The sequence below is a fragment of the Pollicipes pollicipes genome, unplaced genomic scaffold, assembly GCF_011947565.3.
Source record: "Pollicipes pollicipes isolate AB1234 unplaced genomic scaffold, Ppol_2.1 Scaffold_4002;HRSCAF=4701_pilon_pilon_pilon, whole genome shotgun sequence".
NCBI classification, from domain to species: Eukaryota; Metazoa; Arthropoda; class Thecostraca; order Pollicipedomorpha; family Pollicipedidae; genus Pollicipes; species Pollicipes pollicipes.
Window position 1 is genome coordinate 704,685 of NW_023596420.1, and position 20,098 is coordinate 724,782.

Below are 20,098 nucleotides of genomic sequence, written 5' to 3' on the forward strand. Positions count from 1 at the left end.
TTTGAAGCAAAATGGAAGCTCAACATAAAACAAATATTTGTGGCCAATCTAGATCTCATTTATTGTTGCTCATTCAATGTCTGTCAGTTTGGCAAGTTGTCCCATGAGGCTGCAAATTTGAGACCTGATGACTTTGCTTGTCTCCACAATGGTGTATGACCTGGATTGCATTAAAATGTTCTCCAAACTTTGGCTCATATGTGAAAACTTGACCAACAATTGCACGTATAGCATAAACTACATGCAAAAATAAGCAAAACAGCCCGTCGGACCAGTTGCCAGGAAATATGTTCGCACTGTACGCGACAAACCGCACGAATAAAAATGACTTGAACATATAGCCATAAAAGAGCACAAACTGCCAACATTGTCTTTCCATACTTTACATACTTCAAACGCATCACCCGTTGGTCAGGTATGACCCACCTACTGACCTTTCTCAACCACCCGCACCCGCCTTCGCAGCTCTCGCCAAGCATGCACCGCCCGTGCGTCTATTTTGTCTAGACGCCACAGTATAATATTTGAATGGGTTTCTACCAAGTTATGATATGCGTTTGCTCAATAGCGCTTACACTACTGAATGAGCAGAATCTTCAGTTCGGTGTACAGGTTAATTGAACGGTTTTCAAAACACATTTTTAATTCTACTGTTTTCTAAATTTTCAATTAATGCATCAATATCCGCGCCATGATATAGTAGGAATTGGGGTTTAGTTTGGTACTGATCTTGATGGTCGCTCCGTTCGTACTGTAACTATGGCAATGCGCCCAGTCTCCCATATTAAGTACCTTCCACATATGGGCGTAGGAACTTGATAGCTTTTGGTTTCGCTGTGTTTGGGTAAGGGCCGTTGCGGCCAGTAATGAGCACTTCAGAGCCATCGGATGAATGAGACTGAATAATGGTGGGCGAAGCTACATGCACCCGGGGGTTCATCCAGAGGCGTAGCCAAGGGGGCCAAGCTCGGTAAGTGTGATAAACGCGTCGGTTTTTGTATTTTCTATTGGGAGGCTCCCATCAAAGAACGAAAAAAATCTGGTTCTACAGCATGGACGTCAGTAGTAAGTACTTTGTGGTGACCTGAGCCCCCTGCCTAGGAGCGGATCTAGAGGGAGAGGGGGGGGGGGCGGGGGGTACGGGGCTATTTGAAAGGAGGGAGGCCCTGTGCTCTTGTCGGGGGCCCATCGGTTTTAACCCGTTCGGGCACATTCGATCGTTTGGCGGCCCTCCGCATTGTGTCTTGGGTACAACCTATCTGAATGCAGAGCCCCACATGCTTATCGGGCCCCATCCGTTAACCCTCTCGGGGTACGGTGAATTGTTCGGGGACCCTGCAAATTGGATTTTGGCATTTGGGTGCAGCGCACTAGGCTCCTGTCGGGGGCCATTTGATAGCCTACTCGGGTACACTCGATCTTTCCCTACAAACCGGTTGTTGGTTACTTTTTGTTTTGAATGGAGCGCCATACGTTCTTATTGGGCCCCGTCTGATTGCCTGCTTGGGCACACTCAACCGTTAAGGGGCCATCTGCATTGGGTCTAAGGTACTTGCCATTTGAATGGAGGGCCCAACGCTCTTGATGTAGGCTCTATCTGTCAACCTTCTCGGGTGCACTGTATCGTTTGGAGCCCTCCACATTGTGTCGTGGGCACGGGTGTCGATTTGTATTATTTTGAGAGGGCCCTGCCCCCCCCCCCGCAAGTGTTGAGCCGGGTCCCATCCCCTCAAAAATGTTGGCTTGCCCCCGCCCCAATATTTTTGGCTGGAATATTACACAAACGTGATTAGACGATGATCATCACACAAAGACTGTCTTCTTTGATCTTTCTGCACAGTGGCGTTTGGTACCACTCTCATAACAAAAATTCATGGTTGCTCTCAGCACCAGATACAAATTGTAACAACTGAGCGGATAAACGATGCAATAAACTTCACAGACATACTTCACATACGCCATGAGACACACAATGGTCTGGGAAGTTTAAGTGAAAAGCTCTGGAATATGGGCATGACGTAAGTCCTTCATGGCTAACCCCGTCCCCGTCCACCACAACCAAACTGCGTGCCGCCTCCCATGACCGCCATAGAGGAGCGCCATCGACACCCTAAGGTGGCCTCTGAAGGGGCCCCTTCACATGCCGATCAAGAGAGATACACGTGCCGCGTCCAGCGCTTGCTCTCTGGATCCAACCCTGCATAACTGCCATGCTGCTTAAATTAAAGACTTTTAAACTGTACAAGGATTAAAAATATATGTTGCGCTTGGTCAAAATAGTGGGCTAAGTCAGGTGAGAGAAAGGAGGGGAGGGGGAGGGGGTAGGTTGTCGGGCCTTCGATTCGGCCCTCCAATAATAAACACAAAATTTACACCCCTGGTCGTGGGTGTTTATTGTTAAATTGGAGGGCCCTACGCTCTTGTCGGGGGCCCCCATCTGTCAACCTGCTCGGGCACGCTCGATCATTCCATGGCCATTTATCTTGCCTCCGTGATATTCCTTATTGGAATGGATGGTCCTATGTTTTTGCCGGGGCCACATCTGTAGTCGGTGTACCGTTTGCCTTTCTAGTTTTATTTAGTGCTCGCTTCTCGTTTGTTGAGTCACTTAGTTTGCGATTATATTGAGGTCTAGTTTAGTGTTAGTCAATCCATGCTATTTTGGTATTCATTTTGTATCGCTAATTGTAGTCTCTGTTCTGTCTGTTTCCGCTCTGTTTAGTTCTAGGTCTAGTCTGTCCATTTCCGAGGTTTCGTTGTTTCCCTGTCAGCGTCCACGAGGAGTTGAGGCGCGGTGTTGGTGATGGGCGGTCATCAAGTATAGTGCACCTGAAACCTCGGTGTCTTCGACGTGGCGGCCGCCTATACATCTATCAAGCTGCTCGGGCCAGTAGTGGATCAAGACGGGAACCATGCTCCCTTATGCTTCAAGAGTCCCACAAGCTCCCAAGGAGCCCATGACCTGCTGAACAACCGCTGTTTTCTAACACAAAACACTATAAAACTGAACCTCTTTGGGCCTCCAGACGACCAAGAACAGCCACAAGCAAAAATAAAAGGTTAGCCGGCTAACTAATGTGGTCATCTGATGGCTGATTACAAGTACAGAGTTTTAGTTTTGACTCTAGTGAGGGAGAAAAAAAACATAGCACTCAAATTGTGTTCAGAACGCGACGCACGAGCATACTGAGTGTCACATATTCAATAACAGATACATACACGACGCCGGCGGCGCGTAAAAATATCTTAGTCACAAAGGTAAACGGACGAAGCAAAAAAGGTGGACTACCACACGACAATCTTCGTTCATCCCCATGACAAACAGGACGTCAAGATGACATTCAAGGCCGCGTTGTTTTTGACAGCTGACACCTGCACGTCTGCAACTAGCTAGTTCCATCGCTAGATGCGCAAAATATTTCCTTTAACACGCGGCCGTGTGGCCGGTTGAGTGCGACGAGCCCGGGTAGGGTTGGGGACGTCAATTTCATAACTCTCTCCCTGAGATCCAAAGAACTAGGAGACTACACCGAACATGAAGTTCCCTATGTAAACTTATTTTGCGTCAAATGTTTACTAGGTCGTGGCCTTTGGATCAAATAAGATCAAACAAAGTCGAGGTCCAGATCGGGCTGGAAGTCCACCCTTGTCCCCTAGACATCGTCATGCAACCACACTTAACATAGACACATCCTGCGAGCAATAGATCACTGTTCTTTCGATCAGGTCAATAACCTTGCTTGACCCTCATACCGTCGAGGAGTTCAAAGCTTTCGAGATCATTTATATTTTCAAGGTTGAAATCAGGATCAAGAACCTCTCTAGGCGGCAAGTTACTCAAAGTAGAAGGTTGATCGGGATCATTTTAGGCCGATTACCTTCCATGACTTTCGTAAGTTTAGAATAAGATGTCTGTTGACATCCCCGCGGTCAAGAAATTTTAAATGAGTGTGTCAGAAAACTGGCACGTAGAAGGTTTTCCGGCAAACAAGCGGCTTGGTTTTGATGTTGATTTGACTTTCACGCCGTACTTAAGTTCAATGGAATTGGCCATAATCCTCAATTTAAATGTATAGCTGTCTGAGAAACAGTTACAAATCAGCATAAATACGTCTAACGCTCCGCTTTTGCGTCAAATTCAACGATCCCCTGAAAACTGTCTTTGCTGACAGTTATGGATGGCCAGGTTCTGACCTGCCAAAGGTCAGCAGCCTTGCGAGGCATACGTTCTTTAACCGGAATGTTGGTTATTCAGTTGCTTACAGCCAAACCAAATTTGCCATGGTTAAGCCGCTCCGTTTGGAAATTATTCTGGAAAACTGTCGGGAGTCAAAGTGGCCCCACCCAAGCGCGTGATAACACGCACTCGGGTGGGAGGGTCGAATTGACCCCCCCCCCCCTCCCCAAGGTTTTTCCAGAATGGTTTCCGCCCTGCAGGGGCACCGGCTTCTGCCGGTGTACGGGACTAGCGCCCCCTCGGGTCCCAGCTCCGGTAACGGGTGGACAGCGCAAGCTGTTCCTCTCAGGGCGTAGCGACCCTGCCGGTACCTGAGCTCCTGCTCCTTGTCCCGCTTGCTCCCTCTATATTACCCGCACTCCCGCATCCGGCCTTATCACCACTCCTCATCCTCGTTTTATCGGGGTCGCCGTGCCCCATCGCCCACGTACCCGGGTTGATCGGATCTTGATGGCTGAGGGGCGCGTCGTGCGGGTCAGTCACGGCGCGTCCCAACACTCCACTTTGGCCAGGATATCCGGGGGCGTGGGGGCCCGTGGGGCCCTACACGGGTCTAGGGGCTTGTCGCTCGCGTTGCGGTTGGGTGCTCTTTGCGAGTTTCCGCTTGGGGCGCCTGGCCGCGCGCAGCGGCTTAAGGGGTCAAGGGGCGGCGGCGCTGAGCCACGGTCAGGACGGGGAGGGGTCTCCCCGGTTACACCTGGCCGTGTGGGAGGCGTCGTTCGCTCCGTATAGCACCGGGGTAGCCCTGGCGGTGACCACCTCCCTAGGGAGTGTTGGGCCGTCCCCCAGTTGGGCTCCGTGGTGGGTGGGGAGCCCCGGTGCCGAAATGCAAACCCCTTTTTGCATGGCATCCTCTACCTTTAAAAACACCCGTCCTCCGAAAGGGGGGCGGACCCCGACAACTCCAGGGTGCAGAGGCGAATCTGCTATCCCCGGACCACGGATCCTCGTCTTCGGAAGTGACGAGATTAGGTTGGCGTCCCTGTCACCGTTTCAGAGAAGAAATGGCTGCGACAAATGTGGAAAAATTATAAGATGTGACAAGCTCCGGGATAGAAAAATAGAAGTTGAATTTGCTAGTGACTGGGAGGCGAGTCGGGCTATGGCAGCAACTGAATTTTCGTACAGTGTTTGGGATGGGGCTGGCAAACGCCAAAAAAAACAGTGTCAATGTCAGCGACACCACATAACACGAAAAATTCGTCCAGGGGCGTAGTGAACTGTTTTGATCTACGTCACGTTGACGAGGAAGAGATCGTGGAGGAGCTCTCGGAGCTTGGAGTGACCGCCGCTCGACGGATCCTCGTCAGAAGGGGAGGAGAGTTGGTGCCCACCAACAACCTCGTACTCACGTTCAGTCGCCCTGACTTACCGTCCGAGATACGTGTGGGACACGTCCGCGTGAAAGTACGACAGTTTTTGCCTAACCCTATGCGGTGCTATCAGTGCCAGCGATTTGGTCACACGAAACCCAACTGTCGGAGCCGCGCAGCGTGTGGAAAATGTGCTTCCCTCGAGTACATGAGCGAAGAATGTACTTCTGACAAACCCCACTGTGTCAACTGCGGCAAGGACCAGGTTCCGCACATGTCGTACGACCGTGCATGTCCAGCCTACGCCAAGGAGAAGGAAATCATAACAATCAAAACTTCTAAAAACGTATCCTTCCGTGAGGCTCGAGAACTTTATAACGAAACCTACCCAAAAATATCGTACGCCTCGAAAGTGAAAGCTTCGTTGCCGCACACTAATGCGATCGAGGAAGTGACGGCTGTTCAGTTTCTGGAACTTTTGACGTCATTTGGCATATCAGTCGTACCCTCAGCACGCGCCCTGGAATCGCAGCCGGCACCCCAAGCGCCCTCCCCTACCAACCGAGCCGTCGGTGGCCGCCGTGCTGCCGGCCTCCTCGGCACCAGTTGGATCGCCAACAAATGACGGCTAGACGACAGTTCGGCGTGGTTGCAGCCCTCGCGCGCCGTCCGGTATTCCTTTGTCTGAGAAACCACCGGTCTCCTCATCACAGACACCCCTCACCAGTGCATGTGAACGTATAGCAGAGACAATGGAGCGTCAAGAAGCTGACAGGCGCGCCCGCGAAGCCAAGCGAGCGCGTCTAGTTGAGCAAGAGAGGACGAAGACGATTAACCGGCTGCCGGGGGCGGATCAGGGACGTGCTCCCGCGGGGGAAGCCGGTCCACCACTCAGGCGACGCGTAGAGGCCCCTGGTGGATCATCCGAGGTTCGGAAGCCACCGATAGGCCCTCCTCCTGCGCCGCCATCGAGGGTCACGTCTTCGCCGGCGCCGTCCCCGTCTAGAGTGGGGCGTCTGGAAAAGCGTGGCCCTCTCTGGCCCATATCGCCCACAGACGGTAGCCCACGTATTCGGACCAGAACCCGGCCAGCGTCGGTGGGACCAGACCCTGGTGGGTCCTTGCACCCCGTAGCTGGACCGTCTGGGTCTGCTGTGGCCGGCGCAGCCGAGTACTTTTAAAAGTAGGTCTGTTTTACACTTACAACCCAAACACATTCCCCCCCCCCCTCCGGTAGGTGTCGATACTGCGGAGTGATAGGAAGCTAAGAGCCGTCCTAACCTTTTAGCTCCATGACGAATATTTTACAGTGGAACTGCAGGGGCGTCCGCACAAGCTACCAGGAGCTCCAACTATGCGTTAACGAGCGGCGGCCGGCGGTGATAGGTCTCCAGGAGACAAAACCAGCACCTGAAAGCGTTTTTGGTCTTTCGGGTTATGCCGTTTGGCGGCGAGACTTACCACTTGACCCTGTGGCGCATGGTGGCGTTCTCCTGGCTGTGCACCACAGCGTGTGTGCACAAAGACTGACTTTAAACACTGAGATTCAAGCTGTCGCTGTCAAAGTGTTATTTAACTGTCATACGATCACCATATGCTCAGTATACTTGTCTCCGGGGACCGGGTTTCCGTCCGCTCACCTGAGACAGCTGGTAGCTCAGCTTTCGCCTCCTGTCCTCATCTTAGGTGATTTTGACGCTCACCACTCAGCGTGGGGTTGTGTCCAGACCAACACTCGCGGGAAACGCTGCGAAGCCCTGATACATGAAGAATCGCTGCGCCTCTTAAACACGGCCACGCGTACCCATTTTACATTCCCATCGGGGCAGGCATCGGCAATCGACTTAAGTCTTTTGAGCCCACAACTGATCAACCATTTTGACTGGTCGGTGTCAGATGATCCATTGGGAAGTGACCACTTTCCCATCTGGATCAAGTACCGGGCTGACGTTTTCCTTGGTTCTCGATCACAGCTCTGGAATTTTAGAAAAGCCGACTGGATCGAGTTGCGAGCGAGGATCGAGCATTCCATTACTATGCAACCAGCCAGTGAACCCCCGTCAGTAGAGGATTTGACCTCGTTGATTTTGCGGTTTGCAGAAGGGTGCTTACCGCGAACGTCGGGCTGCCCTCGTCGTCCTCCTGTCCCATGGTGGACGCAGCGGTGCCGGGACGCCACCTGTGCGCGTAAGAGGACCCTTAGAAAATTTGACCGTCGGAGCACTACTGAGAATCTTATTGCATTTCGACGAGCACGAGCGGCTGCTAGACGTACCATCCTAGAGGCTAAGCGGGCATCGTGGCGATCGTATGTTGGCCATCTAAACTGCCAAACACCTGTATCCAATATATGGTCGCGGATTAAACGCATTGCGGGGCAGCACTCGTCTGTAGCACACCCTGTGCTCCGTATCAATGGACGTGACATTATACACCCAGTTGACGTAGCAAATGAAATCGCCCGCGCTTTCTCCGAATGGTGTGGTAACGGCGATGCCGTCCCACAGTTTATGCGTCACCGGATCCGCTGCGAGGCACCCCGCGTCGACTTCAGCACGACAGAGCAGATGTCGTATAACCGACCTTTTACAATGGCCGAACTAATTTCCGCGATCCGATCGCTGCGCAATGTGGCAGAGGGTCCGGATCTAGTTCACAACGCTGTGCTTAAGCAACTCCCCACTTTAGTAGTTGAGGCCCTCTTAGCAACGTACAACAATCTCTGGGAGAATGGAGGTTTTCCGGAGTCGTGGCGTGAGCCACATATTGTCCCTGTGCTCAAACCTGGTAAGAGTGGGGTTGACCCTGCTGACTATCGCCCTATCTCACTGACATCATGCATTTGTAGGTTGATGGAACGTATGGTAAATGTGCGTTTGTCGTGGTTTTTGGAGCGGTACAACGTTTTTACGGCTGCTCAATGTGGATTCAGGAAAAATCGCAGTACCATTGACCATCTTATAGCTCTCGACACAAACATCCGCACCAGTTTTAGGGAAAAACGACATGTTGGCGCTGTGTTTTTTATGTTGAAAAAGCCTATGATACGACGTGGCGTTACGGCATCCTGAAAAAGCTCTTTCATTATGGCATTCGAGGAGCCATGGCACGTTCTTAGCGAACTTTATGACCGATCGTTCTTCCAGAGTTCGTATTGGCTCATACTTCTCGGATAGGTACCAACAAGATAATGGCGTGCCCCAGGACAGCGTTTTGAGCGTCGCGTTGTTCGCGGTGATGATTAACGATATTGGTGACTCCCTTCCAAAGTCGGCCAGCCGCTCTCTCTTCGTGGACGACGTCGCCATCTGGTATGCCTCGTCAAGCTTTGCCTCTTTGGAGCGTCGCTTGCAGTTGGCTGTGATCAGCCTGGAAAGATGGAGTGTTATAAACGGACTACGTTTCTCGACCTCAAAAACGGTCGCTATGCACTTTTGCAGACGACGTCGTCAATGCCCCGCTATGGCTTTAAGGCTATACGGCCAGACCATCCCGAACGAATCCAGTACCCGCTTCTTGGGTCTGCAGTTTGATAACCGTTTATCGTGTGGGTCACATTTGAAAACCCTACGTGACAACTGCTTTAAAGCATTGAACATATTGAGGTATGTGTCTCGAACATCTTATGGAGCGGACAGAAGAACACTGTTACTGCTATACCGCTCACTTATACGTTCGAAACTTGACTATGGCTGTTTTATTTATGACCGCGCGCCAAGTTCCTCCAAACGTTTATTAGACACCGTGCACCATACCGCATTACGCATTGTGACGGGGGCATTCAGGACGTCGCCAGTTGCTAGCCTTACCTTGGAAGTTAATGAACCAGCGTTGGCACTGAGAAGGGAAATGCTTGGCATGCGGTACTTTTGCAAGCTGGCTCAATCCCAACCATCCGACTCACCGAGCAATCTTTTCACGTGATGTGGAAAGCAAGTTCCAAAGTAGCGGAAGGCCGTCCGCTATTCCATTTGGTGTCCATATGAAGAAGCTGTTCCGGGAAGGCGACATAAGTTTGCGAGGTGTGCTAAGGTCGCGTCCCGTATTAGTGCCTCCATGGGAGCTAATCTCACCAAAAGTGGATATATCCCTTGCATGCACTAGCAAACAGGGAGCGATCCCATGCGACCTGAGATCGAAGGCTCTGGAGCACATCGGGTCGTACATAGGTTGTCAAGCCACATATACTGATGGGTCCAAAACGGAGGTTGGCGTTGGTGCTGCATTTGTGAATGACCAAGCCACCCGGTCCTTTTCTTTACCGAAACACGCCTCAGTTTACACGTCCGAGCTCGTTGCAATCAGTAAAGCCCTATGCTTCATTGAAGTTGGTGAGAGCAACTCACACGTGATCTTATCCGATTCTTTGAGCAGCCTGTTGGCTCTGACAACCTTTAACCCACCTTGTCCCATTATACAGGATATTTTAGTTCGCCTGAGAGCGCTGGATCTTGCTGGTAAAACTGTCGTCTTATGTTGGATACCGAGTCATGTGGGTATCGCAGGTAACGAGCGTGCTGACGCGGCCGCAAAACGGGCAGCGCGTGCACCTTGCACCCGTTCTTTATCCTTGCCGGCAAGGGACTTTTACCCTGCAATCGTGACCTTTGTGAAGGGGAAATGACAACGCTGCTCGGACGTCATTGTAAACAATAAGTTAAAGATGATCAAGCCACAACTGGGTCCGTGGTCTTCAATCTCACGTAAGTTGAGACGCGAAGAATTAACTCTCAGCAGATTACGAATTGGCCACACGCACGCAACACACAGCTACCTTTTGTGCAGTGAAGAACGCCCTAAATGTCCTCGCTGCGATGCGCCACTTACGGCTCGGCACGTTATTCACTCTTGCCCACAGTTGAGAGAAGAGCGGGCACTTTACTTCGGACGAGATGCGTCAGGTCTTACATTTTCAGACCTTATTGGTGATGATTCTCGCATGCTTGGCACCGGACAGCTGTTTTCATTTTTGAGAAACGTAGGATTCACAGCCATTTACACACCACGGTAAACACTTAGCTGTTATGGGCGCAAAATGACCCTAGAAGTCGACGTGCCCTAAAACCCCAATCATCATCATCAGAATGGTTTCCGAACGGCGCGGCGTAACCGCGTCAACTTTTGCATAGCTGTAAACAACTGAATAGCGGATCGTGGGACATAGAACAATTTAGATGTGCCTTGTAAGGTCGCCGACCTAAGGCAGGTCAAAGTCAGACCATGGTTTAAGCTAAGGCAAGTTCTAGAGAATCGTTTAATCTATTACAACAACGTAGTGCTTGACGAAGCCATACATCTCTGAGATGCTTTCTTAGGCACCACAAATAATGGATGAGCAAATTATGTTGACCTAAGGTCAAGCATGAAGGCCAGACCAAGGTCAAAACCAATCTGATCTATTACTCTAGGGCTTGCTGTATGGGATAGCTTCTGGTGCTCATTTCGAATTTGTTCAGAGCAGGAACCGCATTATACATATTCCATCGACTTTTTAGAGGCCAGAACAGGTCATTGACCTAATATGACCCGGGTCAACATTTTGTTTCAGGAACATACTGCCTAGCGTAATCTTTGTCGCTCATTCAAATGCAAAACTCAGAGCAGTCTTGCATGATTTTGGTCATCATGACCTTGAAATAGTCAAACAAGGTCACCGACCTAAAATGTGTTTGTGACATTTTGCTTAGAAACAGTTGCCTAGGTTTTGGGCGCACTTTGGGGGCCAACCTGGAGTTTGACCTTGATTGACCTTATTTGACCTAAACGTCATGTCCTAGGAAGCTCAAATTTGACATGAGTGAATTCACGTACAGGTCAACACACGCTGTAAATTTGGTGTCTCCAGCTTTCTTAAATCCAGAGGTCTCAGGGAGGGTCAAATTGACACTCCAGCCGAGCGAAGGGTATCTAGCCGGCTACCCGGGCGCGGGTTAAGACATGCGAGCCACGGCTGGAGCCGCAGTCGGAACCAATTGCTTCAGAAACTTTGCAACCGTCTAGCTTCTCCAGTGCCGCAAGGATAATTGGCATTGGCAAGAGGGTTGGCTGGTGTGGAGGTCAGAGTTCAGCTATGTGACACAAGGCTTATGTTGGGTATGCTTAGTTTCCGCTTGCGCCACCGAAAGAAAATAATGCTGCATTTTCCGCCGGTCAGATGTCCTCTTTTGGGTTTTTCTGAAATGTCCTGGTGGCTCTTGCGTTGCGGCCGTGCATAGGAAATAATTCCAGCGGCATGTCAATTGATCCTATTTAATGCCAAGATTAACAACTTATCGGCATATTCCTGTGCATACGTGGAAAGTTGCGGGGACATAGTATTGCAATCAGAACACTGCATTCGGAGCTGAACTCACAATAACTGTTGTGTCTCCAAACTGTGTATTAACGTTAACGTGAGTTCAGTTTACAAAGTAGGAACAACCAATGCGCGGCACGGTGGCTCCGGGCCGACTGTCTCGCAACGCCCGACAGTGGCGCCACTCGCGGTGCGCCCATGAACTACAACTGCGATGCTACACGAGGATACGATACAACAATAACCTTTTTTTTGTTATCGCAGCCGTAGTACAACTCGATCTCACTTAAACAGTTCATGAAGTTCTTTGTGAAGAAGTATTTAATAGGATTCTAATGTAAGTCATAGAACGCAACACCAAGCTTACAGCCGTGCACGAAAACGTGCATCAGGAAGCCTTAAATTATATTCAACCGGAATACTTAACCCTTGGTGTTACTTAGAGTAATGGATGCGGATGAAACGCTTATCACGCGCTCGGGTGCAGACGGCAACTTGACCCTCCGAAGGTTTTTCCAGAATGGTTTCGGAACGGCGGGGCGAAGCCACGCCAAATTTTGCATAGCTGTAGACAGTTGAGTAGCGGATCGTTTGATGTAAAAATTTAGATGTACCTAGTAATGTCACTGACCTATGGCAGGTCAAAAATCAGCCCTTGGGTTCAGCGGAGGTAATTTGTAGGGAATCGTTCAATCTGATGCAGCAACGGAGTGGTTGACGAAGCCATACATCTCTGAGCTGCTTTCCTAAGCAACATAAATATTGAATCGGCAAATTAAGTTGACCTAAGGTCAGGTATTAAGGTCACACCAAGGTCAAAACTAACCTGTTTTATTACTTTAGGGCAAACTGTATGGGATACTTTTTGGTTCTCATTTTGCAATTATCGATAGCGGGAACCGCATCATACATCTCCCACTGACTTCTTAGAAATGAGAAAAGGTCGTTGACCTAAGATGATCCAGGTCGACACTTTGTTTCTAGAAACATACTGCCTACTGTAATCTTTGTCGCTTCTTCAAATGCAAAACTCAGAGCAGTATTGTATTATTTTGGTCACCATGACCTCCAAAAGGTCAAACAAGGTCACTGACCTCAAATGAGCTTGCGACCTTTTGCTTAGAAACAGTCTTCTAGGTTCTGGGGTACCTCAAAGACCAACCTGGAATTTGATATTTGTTTGACCTTATTTTACCTGAAGGTCTTGACCTAGAAACCTGAAAACTTTGACCCAAGTAAGTTCACGTACAGGTCAACACACCCTGTAAATCTGGTCTCTGTAGCTTTCTCAGTTCTCGAGATCTCAGGGTGGTCAAATTACCCCCCCCCACCCCACCCCCACCCGAGCGAAGGGTATCTAGCCGGCCACCTGAGCGCGTGCTAACATTAGTTTGCTGGTCCGGTACAGAACGACTGGCCAGAGTTGACCCCTTTCACAAACGGTCCGCCACGTCACGAGCCGCCAATAAGCTGAACCACACCCCAAGGTAATTCCGACCCAGTATACTGGAATACCGGTATAAAAGAGACCTCAGGTCCCACAGAGACGCACTATCTCAGCAGAGCTCGCTCCAGCAGCATGATAACTGCCAAAGTGAGCTTATCACCATAAAGGGCTTATGTGTAATGAGTGGTTTCGCTGAACTTGGTTAGCTTTTGACTCCTGGGCTTGTTACTTATGTCATATCTCGAGTTTTTTGGTGAACTGAATTTGGAAAAACACCACGGCACATGGTGCCGTGTTTTTTTGGGCGGGTCAAATTCCCCCCCCCCCCTCCCCCCGCATCCGAATTATTTGGCAGAAGACTGGTCCAGCCTTCTTGTTGCGTCCGGAAACAGTTACACGGTTTGCTATGAGCCCATAGTGGCAGGTTCATTTGTTAAAGCTTGCTAATCTGTATAGCAAGTAATGTGCCTGGGTGGACAAAAACGCGAGCGTAATTGGCAACGCATTCTTAATGTCCAATGCCTCAACAAATGGTGTTGTTGCAGGTCTTCGCGACGCTTCTAGTGGCCGGACTCTGTCTAGCTGATGGTGGCGGTCACGATCCGGGACACAAACTCGTATCGTCCGGGCACAAATTCGTGCCATCCGGACACAGATCCGTGTCATCCGGACACGGAGCGTCCCTCTCTGGACACGGAGCATCCTCCTCTGGACACAGATCTGTGTTGTCTGGACACCAAACTGTGCCATCCGGTCATAAGGTCGTGTCACCCGGACACGGAGCGACCTTCTCCGGACACCGATCCGTGTCATCCGGACTCCGTGGGGGCAGCCATGGACTAGGGATTGGCAACAACGCTCCTATTGTGTACTCAGGCTATAACGCACCCAGTGTATCATCGGGCTACAAAGCTCCCAGTGTTTCGTCTGGATATGGTGCGCCTAGCGCGTCCTCTGGATGTAACGCTCCCAGTGTTTCGTCTGGATATGGTGCGCCTAGCGCGTCTGCTGGATATAACGCTCCCAGTGTTTCGTCTGGTTATGGTGCGCCTAGCGCGTCCGCTGGATATAATGCTCCCAGCGTTTCGTCTGGGTATGATGCGCCTAGTGCTTCACCTGGATACCGTGCTCCCAATGTTTCACCAGGGTATGGTGCGCCTAGGGCGTCCGCTGGATATAATGCTCCCAGTGTTTCGTCTGGTTATGGCGCGCCTAGCGCGTCTGCTGGATATAACGCTCCCAGTGTTTCGTCTGGTTATGGTGCGCGTAGCGCGTCCGCTGGATATAATGCTCCCAGCGTTTCGTCTGGGTATGGTGCGCCTACCGCGTCCGTTGGAAATAACGCTCCCAGTGTTTCGTCTGAGTATGGTGCGCCTAGTGCGTCACCTGGATACCATGCTCCCAATGTTTCACCAGGGTATGGTGCGCCTAGGGCGTCCGCTGGATATAACGCTCCCAGTGTTTCGTCTGGTTATGGTGCGCCTAGCGCATCCGCTGGATACCATGCTCCCAATGTTTCACCAGGGTATGGTGCGCCTAGGACGTCCGCTGGATATAATGCTCTCAGCGTTTGGTCTGGTTATGGTGCGCCTAGCGCGTCCTCTGGATAGAATGCTCCCAGCGTTTCGTCTGGGTATGATGCGCCTAGCGCGTCACCTGGATACCATGCTCCCAATGTTTCACCAGGGTATGGTGCGCCTAGGGCGTCACCTGGATATAATTCCCCCAGTGTTTCGTGTGGGTATGGCGCGCCTAGCGCGTCTTCTGGTTATAATGCTCCCGGTGTTTCATCTGGGTGTGGTGCGCCTAGCGCGTCATCTGGATATAATGCTCTCAGTGTTTCGTCTGGCTACAACTCGCCTAGGGTATCTTCTGGGCTCTGACTATAGCGCTCGTAGCGCTTCCTCTGGCTATAACGCCCCTAACGTGTCTTCTGGCCATGGCGCCCCTAGCATGTTAATGAGCTACGGTGCTGGAAGAGTGCCAGCTGGAGGTTATCCTGGGGAGTCCAGGGCGCCAGCTTCGTCGTATGGCGGTCCCTCATCTGCAGGCTATAGCGACTAGTGTTTGTGATTACTAAAGCGTGCAGTAAGTACTGTGATTGTGCTATGCATTTGCACCATGCACCTTTAGCGTCATCTCGATTACTTGTGCTGACTATCTGCGAGCTGCCGGTGTTCGGATGCACTTGGCACATTTTGGTGCAGAGGAGGCAAATGCATAAGCGTATTAAAAGCACGGATATGTTTTTGAGATGCCGCATACAAGAAGGGCATGAAGAAAAACACAGCATCGTTGGTGATTTATGAAAGCTTAGCTTACTTTAACGGAAACCTTCTGGAATATGAGAACTGACGAACGAAAGGAGTGCGTTCGCAGGAGCATAAACATGAACACAAAGTTTTGGGTGAAAGAAGAAATGGCAGTATATTTCATTCTCCACTTGTCGCTGGCCGGATTTTGGCCACCTTATGTTGAAGTTTGGTGAAATGGGTGATTTGTTTTATCAAGAAATGGGTCCCTCAACAATACCGTAGAGTCTTTCAGAAATGAGACGAATTCGTGGAGGACTCGTGATTGATCAAGAGTATTCCGTCAGATTAGCATATAGGACGCCGGGAACAGCGTGGGGTCCTCCGAGTAAATACAGACATCAAGAGCAACATGGAAGGCTCTTTAGCGACCGCATTGACTCGGGAAGGAGGCACATAGGCCCCGGCAACAGTGCAGTGCCTCTGGACGGCGTATGAGCCTTAAGACCATCCTTTTCACCATCGTCTCAACCAGAAAATATTATTACATGCTCATAGGTCATTCGCTTTCGCTTGCGATAGTTCTAGATGGCTTGAACGCCCAAAGACGTCCAATGTTGTTATTTTTTATGTTAAAAATCTGCTTCCGTCCGGCTTGCCATTGCCCCTCCTATTGCATGGACCCCTTCGAGGCCCAGGGGTGGGGGCATGGCCCGTGCCCCTTCTCCCTCAGTGGCGGATGCAGAGGGACGCATGAGACCATGCCCTTCGACCAGGAGGGCGCCAACAATTCATGGTGAAGGGGCACTGAATTCCTCATTTCGGATGCACATGACCTCAAGGTTCAACCTCAATGTGCATACAATAATCACACGTCGCAAAGCAAAAGCGGGACACCACACGACAACATCCGTTCATCCTCATGTCAAACAGGAGGTCAAGATAACACTCAAAGACGTGTTGTTTGTGACAGCTGACGCTTGCACGTCTGCAGCCAGCCAGTTTCATCGGTAGATGCGCGGAACGCTTCCTTTAACACGCGGCCGGGGGGTGGCCGGCTGAATGCGACATGTCCGGGTAGGAATGGGGAGATCAATTTGATGTCTCTCCCTCTGAGATCTCAAAAACTAAGAGCCTGCATTGAATATGTAGTCCTCGGTGTAAGCTCATTTGTGTCAAATGTTCAGAATCCTAGGTCGTGACTTTTGGATCAAATAAGATCAAATAAAGTCGATGTCCGGATCAGGTTCGAAGCTCTCTCAGACATCGTCATGCAACCACCTTTAGCATAAATATGTTTTCCGAGCAATAGATTATTAGTCTTTCTATAAGGTCAATGACCTTGATTGGCCTTCAGAACGTCAAGGGGATCAAAATGCTCGAGATTATTTAGACTTTCTATTTGGAAATCAGGGTCAAGAACTTCTCTAAACGACGCGTTACCCAAAGTGAAAGGTTGATCGGGCTCCTTTTAGGCCAATGGCCTCCCGTGACCTGCGTAAATTCAAAATAAGATGTCAGTTGACATCCCTGCCATCAAGCAATTTTAAATGAGTGTGTCAAAAACCACCACGAAAAACAAGTTTTCCAGTAAGAAAGCGGCTTGCTTTTGACCTTGATTGGACCTTTATACTGTACTTAAGATCAGTGGAATTAGTTATAATTCCAAATTTAGATGTACAATTGTCTAAGAAACCATTACAAACAAGCATGACTCCGTCTGGCACTCCGCTTTTCCGCCAGATTCAACGATCCCCTGAAAGCTGTCTTCGCTCACAACCGTGGATCGTCTGGTTTTGACCTGCCAAAGGTAAGCGAGCGTGCGGGGCGTGCCTCTTTTAAGCAGAATGCTTGTGATTCAATTGCTTATAGCCAAACCAAGTTTTGCATGGCTAAGTAGCTCTGTTCGGAAATTATTCTGAAAAACCTTCGGGGCTTGAAATTTGCTCCACCTGAGCGGGGGTTAAGACATGTGAGCCACGGCTGGAGCCCCAGCCGGAACCAATTGCCTCAAAAACTTTGCAACCGTCTAGCTTCTCCAGTGCCGCAAGGATAAGGGGGCGGTGGGGGTCAGAGGGATGGCTGGTGTGGAGGTGAGAGTTCAGCTCTGTGACACAAAGCCGATGTTGGATATGCAAAATAGTTCTGCTTACCCTATGGAAAGAAGCGGACGATGCTGCATTTACCGTCGGTCAGATGTCCCCTTTCGGACCTTCTGAAATTTCCTGGTAGCTGTTGGGGTGTGGCCGTGCGTAGGGAACAATTCCAGAGGCATCTCAAGCGGGGATAATTCGATGCCAACATCACCAGCCTATCGGCATATTCTTGTGCATACTTGGAACGTTACGCGGACCCAGCACTGTACTCAGGACATTGCCTTCCGAACCGGACTCATAATAACCTTGTTCCTTATCACAGTCGTAGTACAACACTAACTCTCAAACAGGTCGTCAGGTTCGCCGTGGAGTAAAAATCTAAGAATATATTCTCAGGATTCCGTTGTAATGTATAGAACGCAAGGTAAAGTCGTGCACGAAAGGTGCATCAGGAAGCCTTAAGTTACATTCAGCCCGACTGCTCCATCCGTGGTGTTACTTAAAGTAATCAACGCGGCTGAGACGTTTAGCATTAGTTTGCCAGTAAAGTCTCTAATGCTAGTAGAAGCATTAGAGATTTCCGATCCCACAGAGTCACACCACCTCTCCAGAGCTCGCCCCAGCATCATGATTATTGCCAAGGTGAGCTGATCACAATAAAGGGCTCATATGTCCTGCCTGGTTACGCTGACCTTGGTTAGCTTCTGACTCCTGGACATGTTACTTATGTCGTATCTGGCGTTTGTTGATGAGCTAAATCGAGCTAAGTCTTGAAAAGCACCACGGTACCAGTCTTCTTGTTGCTTCCGGAAACAGTTACACGGTTTGCTATGAGCCCATAGTGGCAGGTTCATTCGTTAAACCTTGCTAATCTGTATAGCAAGCAATGTGCCTGGGTGGACAAAAACGCGAGCGTAATTGGCAACGCATTCTTAATGTCTGTTGCCTCAACAAATGGTGTTGTTGCAGGTCTTCGCAACATTTCTGGTGGCCGGACTCTGTCTAGCTGATGGTGGCGGTCACGGTCCGGGACACAAATCCGTATCGTCCGGGCACAAATCCGTGCCATCCGGACACAGATCCGCATCATCCTGACACGGAGCCGCGTCAACCGGACTCCGTGGTGGCAGCCATGGACTAGGGGTTGGCGATAAAACTCCTATTGTGTTCTCACGCTATAGCGCACCCAGTGTGTCATCGGGCTACAATGCTCCCAACGTTTCGTCTGGGTATGGTGCGCCTAGCGCGTCCTCTGGAAATAACGCTCACAGTGTTTCGTCTGGGTATGGTGCGCTTCGCGCGTCCTCTGGAAATAACGCTCCCAGTGTTTCGTCTGGTTATGGTGTGCCTAGTGCGTCTCCGGGACCTAACGCTTCCAGTGTTTCGTCTGATTATGGAACGCCTAGCGCGTCCGCTGGATATAATGCTTCCAGTGTCTCATCTGTTTATGGTGCGCCTAGCGCGTCATCTGGGTATAATGCTCTTAGTGTTTCGTCTGGCTACAGCTCGCCTAAGATGTCTTCTGGCTATAGTGCCCCTAGCGCTTCCTCTGGCTATAGCGCCCCTAACGTGTCTTCTGGCTTTAGCGCCCTAGCGTGTTAATGAGCTACGGTGCTGGAAGAGTGCCAGCTGGAAGTTATTCTGGAGAGTCTAGAGCGCCAGCTTCGTCGTATGGCGCTCCCTCATCTGCAGGCTATTGCGACTAGTGTTTGTGATTACTAAAGCGTGCAGTAAGTACTGTGACTGTGCTATGCGTTTGCACCACGCATCTTCAACGTCATCTCGATTATTTGTGCTCGATCATTACACGAGCTACCGTTGTACTCGTCCACCTGGCACATATTTTGGTGCAGAGGTGGAAAATGCATAAACGTATTGGAACGATGCATTGTTTTTTTTAGACGCGGCACACAGGAAGGGCGGGAAAAAAACACAGAAAGCTTGGCAATATGTGAAAGTTTAGCTTACTTTAAAAGCTTTCCGGAAAATGAGAACTGACGAATGTAAGTAATGTGTGCCCAAAAGCACAAACATGAATACGCAGTTTGTGGGGGAAGGAAAAATGGCAGTACATCCCCTTCCCCATTTGTTTTTCGCTGGATTTCGGTCACTTTGTTTTAAGGTTTGGTGACATGAGCGAATGCCTATAATTAAACTTAACACGTGCTCGGGCGTTAGGGTGAAATATCTGCCATGCTACTGGATCAATTCTATGTGACAAGTGAGATGTTCGTAGCAAATGTACAACATTGTTCTGCATATGCATTTTATCCTCACGGTTTACCGTTGGTTTCTGATGATAGGTAAAACATCAAGTAAATTATGTATCCCTCAGTGCTTCCACTGAATTCTTCAATCTCCAATTCCGCTCGCTATCGCGACCACGATACCTAACAGGGAAAATAATGGTACCGGATTCGCCGGAGGACTTTAAGTGCCCACAGTTGTTTCCTTTTGA

The 20,098-nt window shown here is 50.0% G+C and overlaps 1 protein-coding gene across 1 annotated transcript in view; it reads left to right on the forward strand.

The window, feature by feature from the left end:
• LOC119093350 (uncharacterized) overlaps positions 1-19,234 on the forward strand; it is a 25,012-nt gene extending 5,778 nt beyond the window's left edge. The window contains exons 2-4 of the mRNA XM_037216301.1: positions 14,903-14,979; positions 18,822-18,883; positions 19,227-19,234. Coding sequence (XP_037072196.1) covers positions 14,903-14,979; positions 18,822-18,883; positions 19,227-19,234 — 147 coding nt within the window. The remainder of the gene's footprint in view (positions 1-14,902; positions 14,980-18,821; positions 18,884-19,226) is intronic.
• Positions 19,235-20,098: the final 864 nt, after the last annotated feature.